At 44.7% G+C, this 21,324-nt stretch overlaps 1 protein-coding gene across 2 annotated transcripts in view; it reads right to left on the bottom strand.

The window, feature by feature from the left end:
• The window catches only part of RBMS2 (RNA binding motif single stranded interacting protein 2), an 84,363-nt gene extending 70,127 nt beyond the window's left edge, over positions 1–14,236 (bottom strand). For both annotated transcript variants that reach the window (XM_056853970.1, XM_056853972.1), the window contains exon 1: positions 14,108–14,236. In XM_056853970.1, the coding sequence (XP_056709948.1) occupies positions 14,108–14,173 (66 nt within the window). In that variant the 5' untranslated portion in view covers positions 14,174–14,236. The remainder of the gene's footprint in view (positions 1–14,107) is intronic.
• Positions 14,237–21,324: the final 7,088 nt, after the last annotated feature.

Raw genomic sequence — 21,324 nt, 5'->3', positions numbered from 1 at the left:
CAGCTCCTTTAACCTTCAGCTCCTCATAGGACTTGGTCATTAGACCCCTCACCATCTTTGTTGCCCTCCTCCGGTCACGTTACAGCTTGTCTACATCTTTCTTAAATTGCACTGCCCAAAACTGAACACAGTACTCTAGGTGAGGTCTAACCAGGGCAGAGTAAAGCAATCTTTGCATGATCTGGACACTATACTTCTGTTGATACATCCCAAGATCACATTTGCCTTTTTAGCTACCACATTACACTACTGAATCATGTTCAATGTTTGGTCTACTAAGGCCCCCAAGATCCTGTTCATACACACTACTGCTCAGAAAAGTCTCCCCCATTCTATAATTATGCATTTGATTTTTCCTACTTAAATGCAGAACTTTACATTTATCTTTGTTGACGTGCATTTTATTAGTTTTAGCCCAATTCTCCAGCCTGTCAACATCATCTTGTATCCTGGCTCTGTCTTCTACCATATTTGCTACCCTCCCAATTTAGTATTATGTGCAAATTTAATAAGCATCCCCTCTATTCCTTCATCCAAATCATTTATAAAGATATTGAACAACACAGGGCCTAGGACTGATCCCTCAGGTACTCCACTAGTCACTTCTCTCCAAGTGGATGAGGAACCATTAACAAGTACTCTTTGGGTGCGATCTGTCAGCCAGTTACAGATCCACCTAATAGTAATAGGATCTAAACCACATTTTCCCAGTTCATCCTCATTACCTTCCTCTACAAGTGAAATCTTCCCCCGTTTCAAAGATACTTATGCACCTTCAACTGGAACACTAAGAGGTCAGCGACATTTATAGAGCTCTGGAAGCTGCAGTACTGCAGTCCAAGCTCTGCTCACGACCTGAGTTCGATCCCAACGGAAGTTGGTTTCAGGTAGCTGACTCAAGGTTGACTCAGCCTTCCATCCTTCCGAGGTCGGTCAAATGAGTACCCAGCTTGCTGGGGGTAAAGGGAAGATGACTGGGGAAGGCACTGGCAAACCACCCCGTAAACAAAGTCTGCCTAGTAAACATCAGGATGTGACTTCACCCCATGGGTCAGGAATGACCCGGTGCTTGCACAGGGGACCTTTACCTTTATGCTAATAATAACACCCTTTTGGGGGGAAGGCGGCATGGTATAGCCCAATCTCGTCAGATCTAAAAAGCTAAGCAGGGAAGTGAGACCTCCAAGGAAGAGCTCTGTAGAGGAAGGCAATGGCTAACCATGTCTGTTTCTTAATTGCATTGAAAACCCCTTGCTGGGGTCACCATAAGTCAGCTGCGACTTGATGCACTTTACACACACACACGCTAATAATGTTGGATCATCAATAATCTGCTTGATTATTGCCAACATCTGTTCACAGGTGACACCAAAATCACACGAAGGTTGAAATGCAACTGAAAATGCACCTGAAAATACACCTTCCTGACATTTAAAATTGTACATTAAAATCCATATGAAAGTAATTCACATTAATAATCCAAGAGAAGCTCAAAGATGCTTAAAGTGACCTATGTAGAAATGCCGTCAGCAAACAGGGCTTACAACCATGAGGTCTAGAACCATTTTTTTTCTTTTTCAAAGAGAAAGCCAAGACTCTGTAGTGTCTCTTGGATAGACACTCTTCACATCACTATCACAGTCATGCAGTAAAACAACATTCCTTCTGTAAGAGTCTGCAGACTTCTGCTCTTTCTCTTTCCATTACTAGGCTTTTCGCTCACAGGGGGCTGGGAGATCCCCAGTGGGAAATCTCTGTAGAAACGTATCTGCATTGGCTGTGATCTAAAGGCCACACACATGTGCACTCAAATTTTCAACAGAAACAAGGCTCTTAGAACCCCAGAAGTGCTGTTTAAATTCCCCTGAGTTAAAGGAGAAATTGGAGATTTGGCACATCAGCAGTTTCAAAGGAATCTGCTGCCGGTGCATGCATGGTATTAGTTTCCCTTTACACTACTCCTGAGCCAGTTTACTTTTTTGGAAATAGGGAAAGCTGAAATGGCAATTTGGGGTTTGATAGCAACAGCTCCCAAACATAAAAGCTTAAGTATTCCCCTTCTGGATAAGCACAAGGCACATCCAGTCCCATATTCTGTTATTTAAAAGCCTAGCCAGGCGTCATGGGAAGCTTGCAAATGGTATGTGAATGCAACAGACTTCTATTGCTGCCTGTCCTGAGTACTTCAAGGCACGCTGCCTCGGAACCAGGGAATTAGCTATCCTCTTCCACCCACCATCCCTGTTTCTTCGAGTAATGTCTATTGGACTGTAAGCCAGTCTTTCAGGGATCTTATTCTTGATACAGGGCTTAATAGAACTTTAAGCAAATAAAAGTACTAATATCATGACTAACATCCATTGATAGATTGGCCCTTTTAAAAAAAACCAACCCTAAGAAACAGCAGCTCTGTTAACTGTGGTCTGCACTGAGTTAGATTATCTTGAGGGGGCTGGTGGATGAAGGTGCAGTGCCTCGGGGAAAAGACTGGACAAGGAATCTTTTTGGTCAATTTCCAGCCCTTTGATTTAATTAAATTCTCATTCAACTTTGGTCCAGCGTGTGTCATGTTAAGCATACCCATTCCACGAAGAAGCCAAGGTCTGGTTTTAAGTGCAATATTCCTTATACTCTTATCTTCAATAAAAATGGGCTGTAAAAATGTTTCAGAAAACTGTTGATCATATTTCCATATGGCAGCCTATAAGTGCTTCTAAGTCAGTGCATAGTTTTTCTCCTGCCTGCGAATGGGGTGGTTTCTACTCTGGTTCCTGGCATAGCTTTACTCACTCTCCCCTCACATTTTCCCTGTGGTTTCTGGATGCTGTTTTACCCCGAATTTAAAGTCTGCCTTGGTCCCAAATTGAAAGCTGGTCCTGTGCATACTTGTCACTTCGGGTTTTTCTCCCCATGCCCATTCTCGCTTCTTCCTTCCACGTGTCTGTCCCCCTCATCCAACCCCCCCCCCCGAAGCCATTATCAAGTGCACTAGCCAGAGAATAATGCTAGAATACTATGAGGCTGCTTTTGGTTCTGTCAGGTCTCAGCAACACGTTGCGTTCCTGGTAATAAAGACTTCTCTCCAGACGGTGCAGTGAGTTAAAAGTTTTATTTCAGAAAGTCAGCGAGTTCAGCAGATCATAGAAACTTAAGGCTAGAGTACAGGCATGGGGAAGCATCAGTACATATATAGGATAAATACAATGGGATTGATTAGGTTTCGAAGACAAAGAAACAATACAGAAGTTAACTACCGGTAAAGACTTAAGACAACGCATATAGGAAATAAATGTGTGCATTAACTGGCTGATCTTCCCGGGCTTCCGGCATTGTTTTGCAGGACCCGGTATCAGATCAGTGATTACTCGGGCAGGTCTCCATTGAGGTGCAGATCTAGGGCAGGAGACCGGGTGCAAATGGGGAGGAACGGATTGCACAAAAACTCCATTTTGTCCGTGGGGGGGAACCATCTCGTTTCATATCCAGGGCCGACAGAGAGCCTATCTGACAGGTTCTCAGCAGGATGGAACCAAACTGGGCTGATTTGCCACCCTCCTCTTACACACGTCCCCTTATAATCATGAAAGCCTTTTGTGTGTGTGTGTGAGTACAAGACTACTAATGGAACGATGAATGTCACAAATGACCATGCAGGTGTTTTATGTTCTTAAGATCCCTGCACTGAGGTACGCAGAAACAAGTTGGTCAAAGGGGGGGGGGTTGTCTGGACCCTTCTCTGCTTTAGCTGTAAAATGGCCACACGGTTCACATAAAATGAAAGAATCCTGCTGTGGGGTTGGTGGGTCCTGGTGATGTATTTCAAATATATATGCTATTACAAAGCAGTGTTTTTGTGGGGGAGAGACTCACATGTAGTTCAAAAGCTCCACATTTTCACTGGGGATGTATAATTCATCACAAGATACTCCTGGAATTTCTTCGGGGCAAAAAGCCCCTGTGCATAGTGTTTTGACAATTCAACTACAAATACTATGCAGTTAGAAATCAGCAGATCCAGTGGAAACAGACCATGTTTAAAAGGGAGGTGGTGAGCGCTCCTTCTCTGGAGGTTTTTAAGAAGAGGTTGGATGGCCATCTGTCAGCAATGCTGATTCTATGACCTTAAACAGATGAAGAGAGGGAAGGCATCTTGGCCATCTTCTGGGCATGGAGTAGAGATCACAGGGGTGGGGGGGAGGTAGTGTGAATTTCCTGCATTGTGCAGGCGGTTGGACTAGATGACCCTGGTGGTCCCTTCCAACACTACGATTTTATGATTCTCATTACCTAGACTCAGCTGATCTGGCCACACTGATCCATGCTTCTGTAACTTCACAGTTGGATTACGGCAATGTGCTGTACATAGGGCTATCCTTGAAGAAAACTTGGGAACTACAACTGGTCCAGAATGTGGCAGCCCAACTGCTGTCAGGGGCCAGCTGCCAGGAACATATGTTGCCCATTTTGAAACAGCTACATTGGCTGCCAGTCTGCTTCTGAGTTCAAGGCCTTCACTATCTGGGACCCACATATTTGAAGGACTGTCTCCTTCTATAATGTCCCTGTGCGCCAACTATGGTCATCAGGCAGCCATCTGAGGGCTATCCCACCAGTTAAGGTCTGGCTCTGGGGAATGGGCTCCCTAAAGAGGTGAGCTGCCTTGAACCAACCGGAAAGGCAGGATATAAATGTTTTAATAAATAACAATTTTCTGTTTCTCAATTATACTTGAATGGAGGAATCAGTGAGAACAGCAGTTTGCGAGCATGCTAGAGAATCAGCCAAGAGTATGAATAAATATGGCTGAAGACCGTAAACAGTTTACAAGAACAGAAAATACTTTGAGGGAGATGTTGCTTCCAAGGGTGTACACCAGAAGTACGTGCATTGCATCCTGTGCATCACATCCAGTTCATAAAAATCTACTGGCCACACTGGTAGGTAGCTGGCAGGTAGCCAAATCATCCACCCAAATAGTTCAGCCTGTCAAGGGTCAAGAGCAGCAGAGTAGGAAAAAAGCCATGCCTGGGTCACCACCTATAATAGGCAGAAACATACAGCAGCGCCCTGGTACGATCAGCTCACCCAAATGTAAACACAGGAAAGCCAGAAGTGACGTAGGGCTGCCAGAATCAGGAAAAGTTCATTCATAGCCCCCAAAAGCAAGGTAAAGACCCAGTGCTAGCCCTCAGGTTAAAAATCTGCCTACCTCTGGAACACACACCCATGTTTCCTTTGTCTCACTGTCACCTGTGAAAATAACCTGCAAAATATGCTTATGGAAGACAAAAGAGGCATGAGTATATTCCACCATGAGCAGTGACTCTTCTTTCAATCTGCCTGTAACTTTCGGGGGGGGGGGGATCATGGCCAGCCTGACTGAAGTCTGGCCATGAAATCTGGATCCAAGCATGCATAGTTATGCCCTAATAACCATATCAGCAATATGTCCCCAATCATGTTCTTTGTAGGTTTAGCCTGTGCTATAATATTAAAAACTTTAAATTTTCTTGGGCAAAAAAAATCCGGCCATAGTCATGCATGCCCTGGTTACATCTAGATTACTGTAATGAGCTCTACATGGGGCTGCCTTTGAGAAGTGTTTGAAAACTTCAGTTGGTGCAGCTAGGATGTTGACGGGAATGGGTCATAGGGACAATATCACTCCAATCTTGGCTTATCCACACTGCTTCCCAATCTATTTCTGGGCACAATTCAAGGTGCTGGTGATGACCTTTAAAACCCTATATAGTTTGAGACCAACATACAAGGAGGAGGAGAAGAAGAAGAGGAAGACTTGGTTTTTATATGCCAACTTTCTCTACCATTAAGGAAGAATCAAACCGACTTACAATCACCTTCCCTTCCCCACAACAGACACCCTGTGAGGTAGGTGAGGCTCAGAGAGCTCTAAGAGAGCTGTGACTAGCTCAAGGTCACCCAGCTGGCTTCATGTGTAGGAGTGGGGTAACCAACCCAGTTCACCAGATTAGTGTCCACCGCTCGTGTAGGAGTGGGGAATCAAACCCAGTTCTCCAGATTAGAGTCCACCACTCTTAACCACTACACCATGCTAGCTCTCTTTCATCTACACTGGTCCAAACCACCACTCTTAACCACTACACCATGCTGGCTCTCAGCCTGCTCCCTTATGAATTTACCCGACCACTATGCTCTCTTATGAACTTACTCAACCACTATGGAAATCTTCAGAGGCCCTGTTTCGGGTTCCCCTGCCTTCTGAGATTAGGCAGGCAGCAACTCAGGAGAGGGCCTTCTCGGTAGTGGTACCAACACTCTAGAACTTCCCCCCCAGGGGGATTTGTCTGTCCCTTTATCTTCCACCAGAGAGTATACATATTTTTGTTTCATTTGGCATTCCCTCAGTGACCCCTCCTTCCGGCCTAATGTTTTTAATTGGTGTTTTTGTTTTGTATATATTTTAGCTCTGCTTTTAATTGTTTCAATTATAATGGTTTGGGGGGGTTAAAACGTGATTTTGTTGTGTATGTCTTACCGCACATTCCTGGGGGGGGGCGAGTCCTCTTAGGAGGAGGCGTGACCTTGCCGCCAGCGTGTGTCTAATCACGCAACAAGCCGCACTTACGCTGGTGGCGAGGGCAGTTCCGCCGGTGCCCGAACACCGCGGAGCTGCGCCTTGCCCCTCTGCTGGTGTGGTCTCTCTGTGGCGCAGGCCACAGCGGAGAATTGCTGCGCTGGCGTGGGGGCAGGCATTCCTGGGGCGGCTTCCTATCCCCATTCGCCCCATTATCCTGGCGCCGGGAACAGAGTTGCTGCGCCTGCTTTTTAGCAGGTGCACCCTCACTGTTTTCAATGGGGCAAAAGGCCCCGTTAAACAAAAAAAAAGCCGCAAAACGGCTTTTTTTGTTTAGCAGCATATGGGGAATGGTGTTAGGAGACGGCTCGCCTGCGCCTTCTCCCCGCCGTTCCAGTACGCCAATTCTCGGGAATGCACGATTAGTTTGTTAGCCAACTTGGTGGCCTTTGTGACGGCAGAAAGGCAGGATATAAATTCTGTAAAGTAAAATAGAAAAGGTCCTAGAAAAGAGTCTTAAGTGTAAGGATGTGTAACTTAAATCAAGCCCGAACTTTCCCTAGAAGCTAAAATGACTAACTGAGGCTATTGTACTCCAGCCGACAGAGGTCAGATCACCTGGAGAAAATGGCTGCTTTGGCCATTGGACTCTATGGCACTGAAGTGCCTCCCCTCCCCAAACCCCGACCTCCTCAGGCTCCGCCCAAAAAACCTCCCGCTGGTGGCAATGAGGGGCCTGGCAACCCTAATGATAGGACATCTTGGACTTCATAGGGTTCACCATAAATTGGAAGCGACTTGATGGCACATAACATACATACAAGAGTTATCTAGTAGGGGAGTAGTAGGAGAAGGACACAGCAGAAGGACCTAAAGGTGGAATCAATAGTTATGGAGCACACAGAAGCTCCACCCCCTGAACTCTGGAATAACTTCCAGACAGTGCCTGTCTGTTTCTGTCTCTGTGTCTCTCTGTCTAATGACTACGGCCTGATATTCACTTTTTAAAAATGAAAATGAAAGATGAGATACTTCGTAGCGCACATCAGCCATCTATTGCCAGATTCTACATACGGAGAATCAATAATCAGCACTAACCTCTCAAATATGGACATCCTTTCTCAGCTGAAGAATGTGGTAGACAGAGAGGTGTTTGTATCTCACTCCTGGTGGTGAGGGTCAAGACAGACTGTGAACAGGAGCAGGTGCCTGGGAGGTTGGGCTGCTCCCCCACATACAGCCCATGGGTCATATCCCTATTGCCTCTCCCTCCTCTCCCCCACATTTCAAGCAGGATGTCCCTTTTGTTTCTTTTCTCCCTTCAACTGCTTGGCTTGTTTACTGGATGTAAATTTGTTCACCACCTCTTTGTACAATTTTACATTTTAAAAAACCATTTAAAATATGCTCAGGGAGAGGAGGAAATTGGCTTTCTGAATGACACAAGGGCTGGCCAGTAAGGGCTGTGTACAACCCAGTTCTGAAAAGGTGTGTGTCTGGGGGAGGCGCTAGCCATTCAGTGTTGTGCAAATCTATCTTGTGTCAAAAACCAGAAGAACAGGTTCTCCCTGAATATGATCTGGATTCAGAAGGCTTTACATGTGTCTGAACTGCAGTGAGCATGCTTCCATAGCAAGCTCAGGACTGAAGCTATGTGTCAGTTTTCATCCTGTGTGTGGCAGAAGTAGTCTGAACACCTTCACGTCCCTGAAAACACACATATGTGCTCTGGGAGGGGGGAGGAATTGCTCTGCAAGTTTCTGATATCAGTTTGAACAGGAAAGGTAAGCTGTGGAAGGCCCCTGTGGGTTAATACTCATGATGATAATAATGAAAGCTCAATGCATTTCACTTATATTATTATATTATTCTTATAATAATCCTGTAAGATAGATCAGTATTATCATCTCCACGTTACAGCTAGGACTCAGCCAGAGAAAGAGGAGCACATCTAAGGCCACCTAGTAAATTCATGGCAAAGACAAGATTCGAAACAGGGACTTCCTGAGCACAGCCTCTTAGAACATTACACCATGACAGCACCCTTCAAACCACTTTCAGTCCTTGGGAGCACTTTTTGCAATTGTTATAGTGCAACTTAAAAAAAAATTATTTGGGAATGGAGTGAAGGATAGATATTTACATCTGTATCTGTAATGCTTTAAACTTTTTTTAAATTGGGCAACCCACCCAAAGCTTGAAGGCACTTGTAAAACTGAGAACCAATTCAACTTTTAACTTGCAAGACACATCTGTGTCCAAAGCAGATTTAACATCCCAGCTAAAGACTGTTGAGAAAGTTCCCCCTGTCTTCATCCTGATTTGCAACCTCAGCATTCTACCTAGGGTTGCCATCTGAAAAACTGAAGGCCAAACTAGACAATGTCCAGGAGACACATGAACAATCTTCCAGCCTTCTCCTCTTCATTTTCTTTTTACTGAAATACAGCAGGGGGGGAAGGGAGGCAAGCAGTCTTGACAGGAAAAGTGGCAAGGGCCATTTACCTGTGGGCCACCCCACCCCGGATGCTTCCTCACCCTTTTTTGCCATCAATTTGCAGCGACCCTCTAGCATTTTCAATGCAAAAGATGGTCAGCTGTGGTTTGCCTCTGTGTAGCAACCCTGGTATTCCTTGGTGGTTTTCCATTTGCATACTGACCAGGGCCAACCCTACTTACTCTCCAAGATCTAATGAGATTGTGCTAGCCTGGGCTATCCAGGTCAAGGTTCCTGCCCAAAGGGGACAAGACAGACTTCCCTTGGTGGAGGAAATGCAGCTGAATACAAGAATGTATCAGAAAAATGGCTCACGGGGACAGCTTCCACATGGCAGCAATTCCCCCTTGTAGACTCATAGCCACTGTAAATGCAGAGGGCATTTCAAAGCAGCAGTGGAGCATCGCAACAGGGGGATCCTCTGTTCTTTCCTCCCTTGCCCCCACCCTCCCCTTCCCTAGCACGGGAGGGCCTTTTGCCATTTTTCAGTATAAGTAGTAGGTATATCGGTCAGCCTTGGCTAGTATTTGGATGGGAGACCACCAAGGAATTCCAGGGCCACTATGCAGAGCAAGGCAATGGCAAGCCATTTCTGTTAGTCTCTTGCCTTGAAAACCCTACTAGGTTGCCGTAAGTCGGCTGTGACTTGACAGCACTTTACACACCCAGTAGGTATATCAGTATCTTGTTATGACACTATAGTGTCTCCTATCAATTTTTTAAAACTTGCTTAAAATCATACCAGTGGCAGCAGTGGGAGTAATGATGGGTGTGATGGGGTGGAGAACGGAAATGGCCCTGGATATGGGTGGGTTCAGAAATTTTCATCTTCCCGTTGACACTACAGGCAAACCCACTTTGACTCTGATCTTTCCAGAAAGATTGGAGGAAAGCAGATTTGGGAAACATTGGGGCAAACCTGTGAAAGCTGCAGAGCACAACAGAAGGAACACCACTGAAAGATGTATCATGTGGATGCTCTGAAAAACCCTGATCCAGTTTGAGAGAGGGTGGCACAAATCCTCCATGTGGAAGCACTCAGCATTTATACCATATCACATTCACAACCCTTTCTGCTCACACCAATGGCTACTATTTAGTCAAAAAAGCACACACAACCACCACCAAGGGGTATGTGTCATAAGACCGCTCATGTATTTCCCATGTCTTGTCTAGTTTGGCCACGAGAGACTACTTCATTTCACAGTCATGGGGGATGAGGCACGTCTCTCGCAAAGCACCGTGTTCATGATGCAGACTGGATGGCTCTGAGATTAGCTACAATGCTCTGGCAAACAACTATTTGATTTAGATTGCAATCAATCCAATTCACTTTGAATAAGACTTTTCTGGAATGAAGAAGTTGCAGCTTGTGGCCTCACTGTAAAACACATGAAATCTTTCTATTGGATTAAAACAGGGCAAGATATAAAATGGTGGACCTTTTACTACCCTACAGTGAAACACTGGAAGTGTGGTCCCTGGGCATCTGGGGAGGTTGGCCTTTCATCCCATCTGATTCTCCTGGGTTAAAGGAAAAAAGCACCCAATGACTTTCTTCAGGGGCCCAAGTTGTAGTGCTTAGATGTCTTAAGCAGCATAGACTTGATTTCCCTTTTCAAGGTTATTCGTTTTATTAAAAAAAGGTTTCGGGCTCTTTTGATGAAGCTGAAAGCTTCCTGACTGACAGAGTGCCACTGTACTGCAGGGACTGGATGCTAATTCACTGGCCTCTGACTCTTATATGTTAGTAAAGATGTACCCTTCGGAAAGGAGGAGTGCACTTTCTTCCAAATTAAAAACAGAGGTATGCTTTATTCACACATTCCAAAAAGATGCAGTTTTACCATCTGTAAAACAAGAAATACCTGCCTTGGGAGGAGCATACCTGTTGCCTTTCTGCATGAGGCAGTGTTTTCAGTCTGCCTCCTCTAAAACCAAACAATTCTTCTGTGACTGACTCTTCTGTACTGAGAGCCCATTAGGTGACTGTTGGCACACCACTGTTCTCTCAGCCTCAACCCCCAGCACATTTGCAACATGGGGATCACAGGCTTCTAAACAGCCGCTTGCTTGCTCACTTGTGGTGAGTTAAGCATTCCCTCCAGGTGAACAGGCAGAGAAACATAAACAGGATGAGAATGACTTGTGTACCACAGATGAATTCCACTGGGTAGGTAGGCTTGTAATCTTGGTGGGCTTATTTGCAAGGCTAATAATAATACAGGGTTGTGAGGATGACAGAAATGATGTATGTAAAGCACTCTGAACACTCTAAAGCACTGCATATAGTAATCAGGTTTTAAAAATGGTGTGCTGTCCTAGACATCCAAGGCAGCTCAAAGTACTAGAATCACAATATGTATAGAGATGCTAAATATTATTATTACTGGTCTGCATTATAAACACCGTTAATCAGCAACTATCACTCCAATGACCTTTGCTTGAAATCAAGCTCTCCCAACATTAAAAAAAATCGTTAAATGTACCACTTAATTTGTGTGTACATATATTCCAAATCTAAACTAACCAGGAAACCTAGTGGGGTATAAATAGCCAAGTTTCCATCAGAGAGTATTTCCACTCAGTAAAGAAGACTAACTGCAGAGAGTCAGCAAATTGTGATGAACAGAATTCCCTTTACTTCTGGATGCATGCAGTCTTCCACTGCCCACCCCATCTGTATCTGCCATGGCTTCAGAGAGATGTTGATCTATATAGCCTTAGGAGAACTCAAAGCAACCAGGGTACTAGCAAAGCAGTCCACAATTTACAGGATGGAGATACACTGAATAAAATCCATAATCCGCTTAAGCCAGAGATCTTTGCGCCAAGGCTGGTTTAGTCTCACTGGTCTGCTCTTCAAGTCTCAAAACTCAACATATCAAAATACATGGTTTTACCCATGGTTTTACGTGGGATGTTGCATGCTGAAACAAAAATTCTTCCGTTTAGATGGTTTGTCCAATGTACCATATACTCATCAAATGATTCCTCCTTACCTAATCATGCACAATCATTATTATCCAAATTCAGCTACACATGCTACCCAGATGGTAGTGATCATACAAACAATGGACACACATACAGTGAAACTGTGCACACATACCACCGCAATAAGTGAGTACCTACTCACCAAAGCACACCTGTATGTGCACATGCACTGAGACACACATTCCCACCCTAAAGTAGATTTCCTCTCTGCTCGCTGTTGACAGTGCTTCTATCAAACTTTTATCAGCAACCCAGTACCAGTTCTACGAAATAAAATGCCAGTCCAAAAGAAAACTGCACCAGAAAGTTGTACTAATCTAATAATAATTTTGAAAAAAATAAAAAAACACACAGAGAACTTGCACACACAAGGAAGCACACGTACAATATGCACAGTTGAATGCATAGGGAGGTGGAAGAAAAAATATGTATGCACATAAAACAAACAAAGCAGTAATTTTACAAAGAACCACAAATTATATTAATTGTCTGCATTGTTAGCAATTTGTCCCTTTAGTCTGTCCTTTATGTCTGTACAGATCACCCCCATATATAAAACCCTGCCCTTACCACCAATGCACAAGTTCATCCTTCATCTGCCTGTTTCTACACATTCCCGTCAGACATTGGTCAGAATAAGCAAATGTCATCCTAGTTCAAAGAGAAGTTGGCAAGGGGGCACAGGGAGATTAAGATGGCTAGAGATTCTTCAAGGGCTGTACTTGTCCCTAATATGGAGAAACACCATTAATTACCTAAATCTGGCCTTTGCTCTCCCACCTGGGGTTTTTGTCCAACTTCATTACCACAGTGAATACGATTTGCACATTCATTGTTTAGCCTCCAGATCTCAGCTATGGAAAGAGCTGAAGCACAGGAAAGTCAAACAGACCCCCCACCTTTTACCGGACAACACAGGCATATGAGCAGACAATGAATCAACAAAAGACATAATAAACATTTAAAATTCCATAAGTCTGGCCTCCCAATTCCTAACTCTCTCTTTATTCCATTTTTCAGCTACAACTAGAAATTCAGCCCCAGCACTAGACCATGCTTCTTGACAGAGGAAAAGCTAATCCACGCCCCATCTTAAAAATAAATACATAATCCAGGAGGCCACCTTGCATTTTCCAAATCTGGCAAGGCCCTTCAGGTCCCAACTGACAGTCCTGATGAGGAAGGAGTAGTAAGGCAGATTCCGCTTTTTGCTATCGCTCCCATGCTGCAAGCTAAATGCCCCATCATCTCTCCAGCATGTTCAATATTCCTGTCTCACCCCAGATGTGGGGAGCAGAAAGGGCGGTGCAGATAGGGGAAAGGATTCCTTTATGGCACATGCTGCCTCAGAACACGTGGATGCCACAGAAACCACATCCTGGAACCCCACACTTGGGGGAGGGGAGTTCAGAAGTGTGGATCCCCCTGGAAAGTCAGGGGAGGGTTAAAAAGCAAGGCCTCGCTCTGATCCTGCTTTGAACCCCATGCCTGGCATTTGAACCGCGCCTCCTGTTTCCAGCATCAAAGACGACCCAGCCTCCTTGTGGATGCATCCCCTCTTCCCCCTCTGCTCGCCAAAACCCACAATCGGGGATGCAGGGATGAACCTCACAGAATATTAAACATCTGAGAAGATTCACCAAGTGTTGTGATTTACTTGCCTGTTGTTCTAGTCTATCCAGCTTATTTCAGGGGCCCGTTTGCTCCAGACCCAAAAACTCGCCCTTGGGGACACTCTAGCCTTGGCGGGGGGGGGGCGGGGGCTGGTGGTGCAGGGATGGATAGGGGTCACCAAGGGAACAGAGGCCAAGATCAGCCCATCTGTGAGGTTGGTTTCCCTGTCGGGAAGCCGAGTTCCTCGCCTCCCAACCTCCCCAAATCATTGGCAGGAGCCTCCTCTCCCCTCACGGTTGGGATATTTAGGAGAGGGGGGGGAACAGGCCACCCTTTCTTCCTGGCTTCTCCTCCTCCTCCGAGCCAAGGACGTTTCCAAAATCTTGGGAATAGGAAGCGGGTGGGGGGGGGGGAGGGCTGCGGGGAGCCTGGGCTGGCTTTCTTACCTTCTTGTTGCTTTTGTTGTAGCCAAAAGTGGCGATCCCTGCACGAGGAGGCACAGAAAGGAGCATTTTCGCTTTAATGTTAAGAGAGCTTGGGAAGGGAGGGGGAAGAGGGGGGAAGAAACACACACACACACACACACAGGAGAGAGAGAGAGAGAGAGAGAGAGAGAGGGCTTCTAGCTTACGTCACCAAGGCAAGCCAGCCTGGAATCCAGGGCTAGGCTATTTGTTTGCCGCCAGGTCCTAGCGCCTCCATTAGCCAACCCAGTCAGACCCTCGAAGAGCTGGAGAACACAAGTCACAGAAAAGTGAAACAGATGATAAGTGAGACGTGACGGACCCAGCAACCTTTACACAGACTGGAGGGCTTTAAGAGGGGAGTGGACATATCCATGGAGGAGAGGGGTATTCATGGCTGTTAGTTAGAATGGACACTAGTCATGCTGCATACCTGTTCTCTCTAGTATCAGAGGAGCAGGCCTATTATTTTGGGTGCGGTGGAACACAGGCAGGATGGTGCTGCTGCACTCGTCTTGTTAGTGGCTTCCTAGAGGCACTTGGTTGGCCACTGTGCGAACAGACTGCTGGACTTGATGGGCCTTGGTCTGACCCAGCAGGGCCTTTCTTATGTTCTTAGATTTCACCCTTTCATTGAATCTGGGACATCAGGAAAAAAAAAAGAAAAAAAAGCTTTGCAGGAATGAGCTGTGAAGTTCACCCAGGCGCTCATCAACCCCAGTATGGCATAATCTTGTCCCTTGGGCGGTTGTCACAGGATCCAACAGAAGAACTGCCGATACCACACAGCAGGGGAATGTGTGTCCCATGCAGCTCTCTGCTAAAACCCATGTTCCAATCGCTGCACAAAAATGAGTCATCATTTTCAATCTCCTGAGGTGGTTGGTGTTAAAATGTCAGCATAGACACTTTTTACGGCCCAGGGTAGCTCATCAGATCTTGGAAGCTAAGTAGGGCCAGCCTGGGTTAGTATTTGGATGGGAGACCGCCAAGGAAGTCCAGGATTGCTACACAAAGGCCGGCAATGGCAAGCCACCTCTGAACGTCTTTTGCCTTGAAAACCCCAAGGGTCACCATAAGTCGGTTGTGACTTGACAGCCCTTTCCACCACCATCACAGTCACTCCCAGGATTGGACAGAGGAAGAAATTAATGCCTAGGTGGTTCTGGGTTACATTTAGTTCAGAGCCCTCTTGTGGTTTAGTGTTTTCCTGGAGACAAGCAGATACCTGTATATTGCACTCTCAGTACAAAAAGAGTACGATCACATAGTCTTAAATTCTAAACGCCTAATTTGTTTTTTAGGGAGTCCCGTGGTGCAGAGTGTTAAACTGCAGTACTGCAGCCCAAGCTCTGCTCACGACCTGAGTTCGATCCCGCCGAAAGTCGGTTAGAGGTAGCCGGCTCAAGGTTGACTCAGTCTTCCATCCTTCTGAGGTCGGTGAAATGAGTACCCAGCTTGCTGGGGGTAAAGGGACGATGACTGGGGAAGGCACTGGCAAACCACCCCGCAAACAAAGTCTGCCTTGGAAACATCGGGATGTGACGTCACCCCATGGGTCAGGAATGATCTGGTGCTTGCACAGGGGACCTTTACCTTTTTTAATCTGTTTTTTAGACTATAACAGTTTTCCAAAATTCTGAAAGCAAATGCATTCTTTTTTTCTGAATTAAAAACTGGAGGCACATTTCGTACTTAAATTAAATAAAGATTAGCTTGTATAAGAATGACCTTCCCTCAAAGGAATCTTCCTTGTGTGTGTCTGCATGGTTCACTATTCTGAACACACCTCCTCATAGCTCTGGGTTTTCTTCCTACTAATCAGGAAGCTGCCTTGAACAGAGACTCATGCAGACACATAACAGGCAGTTTCACTGGGAATGGGTCATTCTGCTACATCTTTACATGTGGAAGGATAAAATGCTTCAGGACAGAGATGTGATAGATCTATTCCCAGCAGAAGCTGATTGAAAAGCAGAACAGCCAGAGTTGTGAACTCATGCTGAGTGCCAGAGGCAGCCTCCTCAGTAGGGTTGCCAACTGCCAGGTAGTAGCAGGAGATCTCCTGCTAATTCAACTGATCTCCAGCCGATAGAGATCAGATCACCTGGAGGAAAATGGCCACTTTGGCAATTGAACTCTATGGCATTGAAGTCCCTCCCCTCCCCAAACCCCACCCTCTTCAGGTTCTGCCCCCAAATCTCCCACCGGCTGCGAAGAGGGACCTGGCAACCCTACTCCTCAGTGGGTGAATTTGGGCACACGTTATTTAATGAAACGTATTTCTCATGGCACACTAACAGTTGTTTCACAGCTCACTATTGTGCCTTGTTACTTAGTTTGGGAATTTCTGTCCCAGAAAAAAGGCAGAGATCCAAGTAGCTTTCAGATGCAGGAAATTTTATTTATTTGTTTGATTATTAATCATTTAGAGTATTTATAACCTGCATTTCCACCATCAATATAAGGACCCAAGGTGGTTAACAAAACAATGTCAAAAATACTTTTACACAGAGATGCTTCAGAAGTTTGATGCACATTATGAAAATGATTGGAAGAACAGGAGACAGGAGTTCTAGCATGCACATTTTGCACATATGACATCATTCCCAGAGTTTATGACTTGATACAAATATATGAAGCTAATTATTGCCGACAACTCTGATGAGCAGTGATTCTTCATGGCCCTTATGTAAAGGGTGGATGAAGATCAACGATCTTTTAGAAATAGAGATTAAAAATAATTAAAGCTTTTCACCCATAATAAGATTTTTAAAAAATAAATCTAGTTTAAAACAAAATCCAAGGTTAATGAAGATACATACTTTTTATAACTGTATTTATGACCCTCTTATGAAAGGCTGTTTTACTTTGTAAAACGAGGGCAAAGAAACAAACATCCCCATGATGTTACTAAAAAGAATCTAAAAGATTCCCCCTGACGAAGCTGCAAGCAAAATGCGTAGAGGTTGCAAAAATTATTAAAGAATTCATTTCCCTCTGCACCATTTGTTTCTTTGCCTTCATTTTGCCTTTGTGTAGCCACCTTCTTTTCTTCACTATGTTATTTATTTATTTTTCAAATTTCTAACCTGTCCTCCCCAGCCAAGAATTGAAGGGAAAACATCAGTTATTGTACAGCCCAATAGTTGATATATTACAGAGTGATGCTGGGGCTCAGGGAATGGTTAGTCATTCCAGGTGTCATCCACTAATCCACCAGTGTGAGCTTTCACTCCTGTTACTAGGGCTGCTTCCATACATGGGACAGGAAGGGGTGCCCCTGCTGGGGAAGCAGCAATGAGTAGAGTGGTAGGGAGCAGGATCCATATACGCCTTGCCCCTTGCTGCTGACTCCATCCTTCCCCTTTTGCCTCCATCACAAGGACAAGTGCATTGCCCTCCACATGGCTCAGCCACTCTCCTTCGCTTTTCCCAGCTGAGCTGCGGTGCAAAGTGCACCATAACTCAGCTCTGAATTTTACAAAGTCCATTAAAGTGCTATTAGAGTGGGGAGGAAATGCGGAGCTGAGCACTGACATTTTGAAGCTGGTGCTCAACTCTGCAGATGACACTGAGCTCTACTTTCCCTTAACAACTGAATCAGGAGGGTCTGTGGAGTCCTCAACTAGTACCTGAAGTCAGTAATGGCATGGATGAGGACAAATAAGAACATAAGAAAAGCCATGCTGGATCAGGCCACGGTCCATCAAGTCCAGCAGTCTATTCACACAGTGGCCAACCTGGTGCTTCTAGGAAGCCCACATACAAGACAGCTGCAGCATAATTATCCTGCCTGTGTTCCATAGCACCTAATAAAATAGGCATGCTCCTCTGATATTGGAGAGAAATAAACTGAAATGCGGTCCAGACAAGGTTGCTCAAGGACTGAAGCGTTAACCTGTCCTGCAGGAGGTTGTGTTCCCCCTGAAGAAGCAGATCTGTAGCTCCCGGGTGTTCCTAGATCCTGGTCTATGACTGGAGTTGCAGGTCTCCTCCATGGCATGCAGTGCCTTTTATCAGCTTTGGCTAACAGGCCAGATATAGCCATTCCTCAAAAAGTGTAATTTCACCACAGTGATTCATTCTCTTATTACATCCAGGTTAGAGTACAATGGGCTGTACATCGATCTGCTTTTGAAAACTGTCTGGAAATTTCAGCTTGTCCAAAATGTGGCAACTAGCATACTGTCAGGGGCAGAATGCGGGGAACGTATCACCAGGTGCTGAAAGATCCGCACTGGCTGCCCATCTATTTCCGGCCACAATTAAATGTGCTGGTTCTTACCTTTAAGGCCCTAAACAGTTTGGGGTCCTTGAAGGACCATCGCCTCCTCTCCCCAGTTAAGCTCTGCCTCCCAATCCCTGTTCTCCACATTCCCGTCTTCAGAGATGAGGTGGTTGGTGACCAGAGGCAGGGCTTTTTCTGTGGCAGCCCTTCCCACTGAGACTCAATCCGCACCTACCCTACTCTCTTCTCAGCACCAGGTCAAATCTCACATGTTACCCAGACTTTTCACAAAGGAATAATCTCTTAACATCAATTCTATAGTCTGCTTTTAGTATGGGAGCTGTTTTATGAGACTCGCTTTAAGCTCCTCAATGGTTTTGCGCTATTTTATGCTCTGGCTGGGTATTTAACTTTTTTATAGCGTTTTATTTGTTTATGAGCAAGTTTCGGGAGAGGTGGCATAGGTCTTTTCAAAACAAATAAGTAAATACCAAAATCTGTTAGAAGGCAGGTTGCATCAGAGAACTTATTTGGGGCCAATGAGCATTAAGATTTCTAAAAAATAATGTATTGTATATTAAGAAACTCAGAGTGTACTCTCAGATAGTATCTAAAGACTTGAAAGGTGATTAGCAGCTCCTCATTAATATGCTCTTTTATCTAGGAAGTATCTGAATAATAAATGGGAAATCTATTTGGATTGGCCTTTTAAAAATCAGGATCATTGCCTTGATTTACACCAGTCCACCCTAAGTTGAGGTTTTCTACTGCTCTTCTATTTGATGTCTTGTTAAACTAGAACACAGATTACTAAATATAGGACTTCCTGCATTCAAAGCATTCTCTACCGTGGAGCTATAGCCCATCCCTAATTATTTTAAAGGTACAGGCACTTGCCCCCAACATATGAGATGTTGGGAAGTTGATTTGCTGCCAATCTCAAGGCTGCCAGCACCAAGCTGCTCATTTTCTGTGAAATCTGGTACGGAATCCAATAGCTAGCATACATTTTGAAGAATTTCAGTATGTGGTTAAAAATATATTCCTTGGTCTCCTGTTTGAAGCTATAACCCTGAAAGCATGCAAGCAGCATCTGCAAATGACTTCAGAGTTTAGGGTGACATTTTATGCCATGGCTGTTGCTTCTCTTGCTGCCCTTTTCATGTTGCTTTTCCTGCAGCTTTTTGCTTACCCACCAAACAAATCCCAATTCCATGACAGATCATGGGTCGGATACAACCACCTTTTCACTATCCAAAAAAGACTATGCTGGGGATCATGGGACCTACATTGACAAAAGCCATGTGGGATGGGGGTTGTAGTAAGGAGAACTGGGCAAGACTGAGTAAAAAAGCTGGCTGGATTGAACCCCTTGTTCATAAGATATGCAAACCAGTCGTATAAGCAAAATGAGCACTTTTTGAAATACAATATGGTGTAGAATCTGACTTCTTATATTGATGATATGCTGGATTTGCTATACCCGTAGACAGACGACTTACATTCCCTTTCAAAAGCTCCCATGTCTGACTAGTATCACTAAATTTACTAGCCCAGAATTATACAGGGAAACTACGTAAGAATATAGTCCAGCATCCCGTTTCATAGAGTACCAACTAGTAGCCCTGAAGGGCCAACAAACAGAGCAAAGTGGCCTCCTAGAATAGCAGTTTGCTGAATGGAGGTTCCCTCTAGTCACTATGTGTAGTGATTGATGGACCTCTCCTCTATGAAACTGTCTCACTTCCTTTTAAAACCATTTATGTTTATGATGATCACTACCTTCACTGGCAGTGAATTCCGTAGTGTCGTGAGTCAGGCAGAGCCTTCCTCCTCCAGAACAAGGCCCCACACCCTCAGAGTACTCACTAGAACAACAGGAATTACATCAGCAAGTTCTTTGAGTACCCTTGGATGCAATTCATCTGACCCTGTGGACTTCATTTCATTTAAAGAAACTAGGTATTTGTGCACTACCCTAATACCAATCCTTGACTGCAAATTCCTCCCCTCGTCATGTGTTCTGTTTATGCCATGTTGAGCACCGTTTCCCTTACAAGAGAAGACTGAGGAAAAGTAGGAATTGAGGAGTTCTGCTGCCTCTTCATCTCCTGTTACAATTTCACTTACCGGTCCCCACAATGGGCTTATCTTGTCCTTGTTCTTATTCTTACTCTGTACATAGGAAAAGAACCCTTTTTTGTTGTGTTTAGCTTCTCTTGCTAGCCTAAGCTCATACTGAGCTTTAGCTTTCCTAACACTCTCCCTACAAGCAGTAGGTATTTGTTTATACTCATCTTTGGTTATAAGGCCCTCCTACTTCCTAAAGGAGTCTTTTTCTCTCTCTCAACTCTTTAAAAAGCCGTTTATGGAGCCACCCTGGCCTCTTTAGGCTCCTCCCATTTTTCCTTCTCATAGGAATGGTTTGTGATTGCGCCTTCAGTCTTTCATTTTTAAGAAACTCCCACCCTTCTTGAACTCCCTTCTCCTTAAGTATTTCTGACCAAGGGATTCTACCCAGCATAAGTTTAAGCTTGTTAAAATTTGCTTTCCTAAAGTCCAACCTATATGTCTGACTACATACGGTTTTTCCTTTCCCCAAGATTGTAAATTCCAAGATTACATGGTCACTACTACCCACCGTGCCTACTACTTTAACCTCATCAACCAGTTCTTCCCTGTTGGTGAGAATCAAATCTAAGATAGCAGATCCCTTGTTTCCCTGTCCACTTTCTGGAATAGGAAGTTGTCAGCAACACAAGTCAGGAATTTATTGGATCTTGCATTTTAGCAGAGTTGGACTTCCAACAGATATCCGAGTAATTAAAATCTTCCAACAGATATCCAGGTAATTAAACCCAGTTCTTCAGATTAGAGTCCAGCACTCTTAACCACTACACCATACTGTCTCTCTTTCATCTACACTGGTCCAAACTTTTATGACCATTTTGAATTTGGCGCTTTCATG

Source organism: Euleptes europaea, chromosome 1 (assembly GCF_029931775.1).
Source record: "Euleptes europaea isolate rEulEur1 chromosome 1, rEulEur1.hap1, whole genome shotgun sequence".
NCBI classification, from domain to species: Eukaryota; Metazoa; Chordata; class Lepidosauria; order Squamata; family Sphaerodactylidae; genus Euleptes; species Euleptes europaea.
The sequence above is the reverse complement of the archived record's forward strand: the minus strand, read 5'-3'. Positions and strand labels throughout refer to the sequence as shown.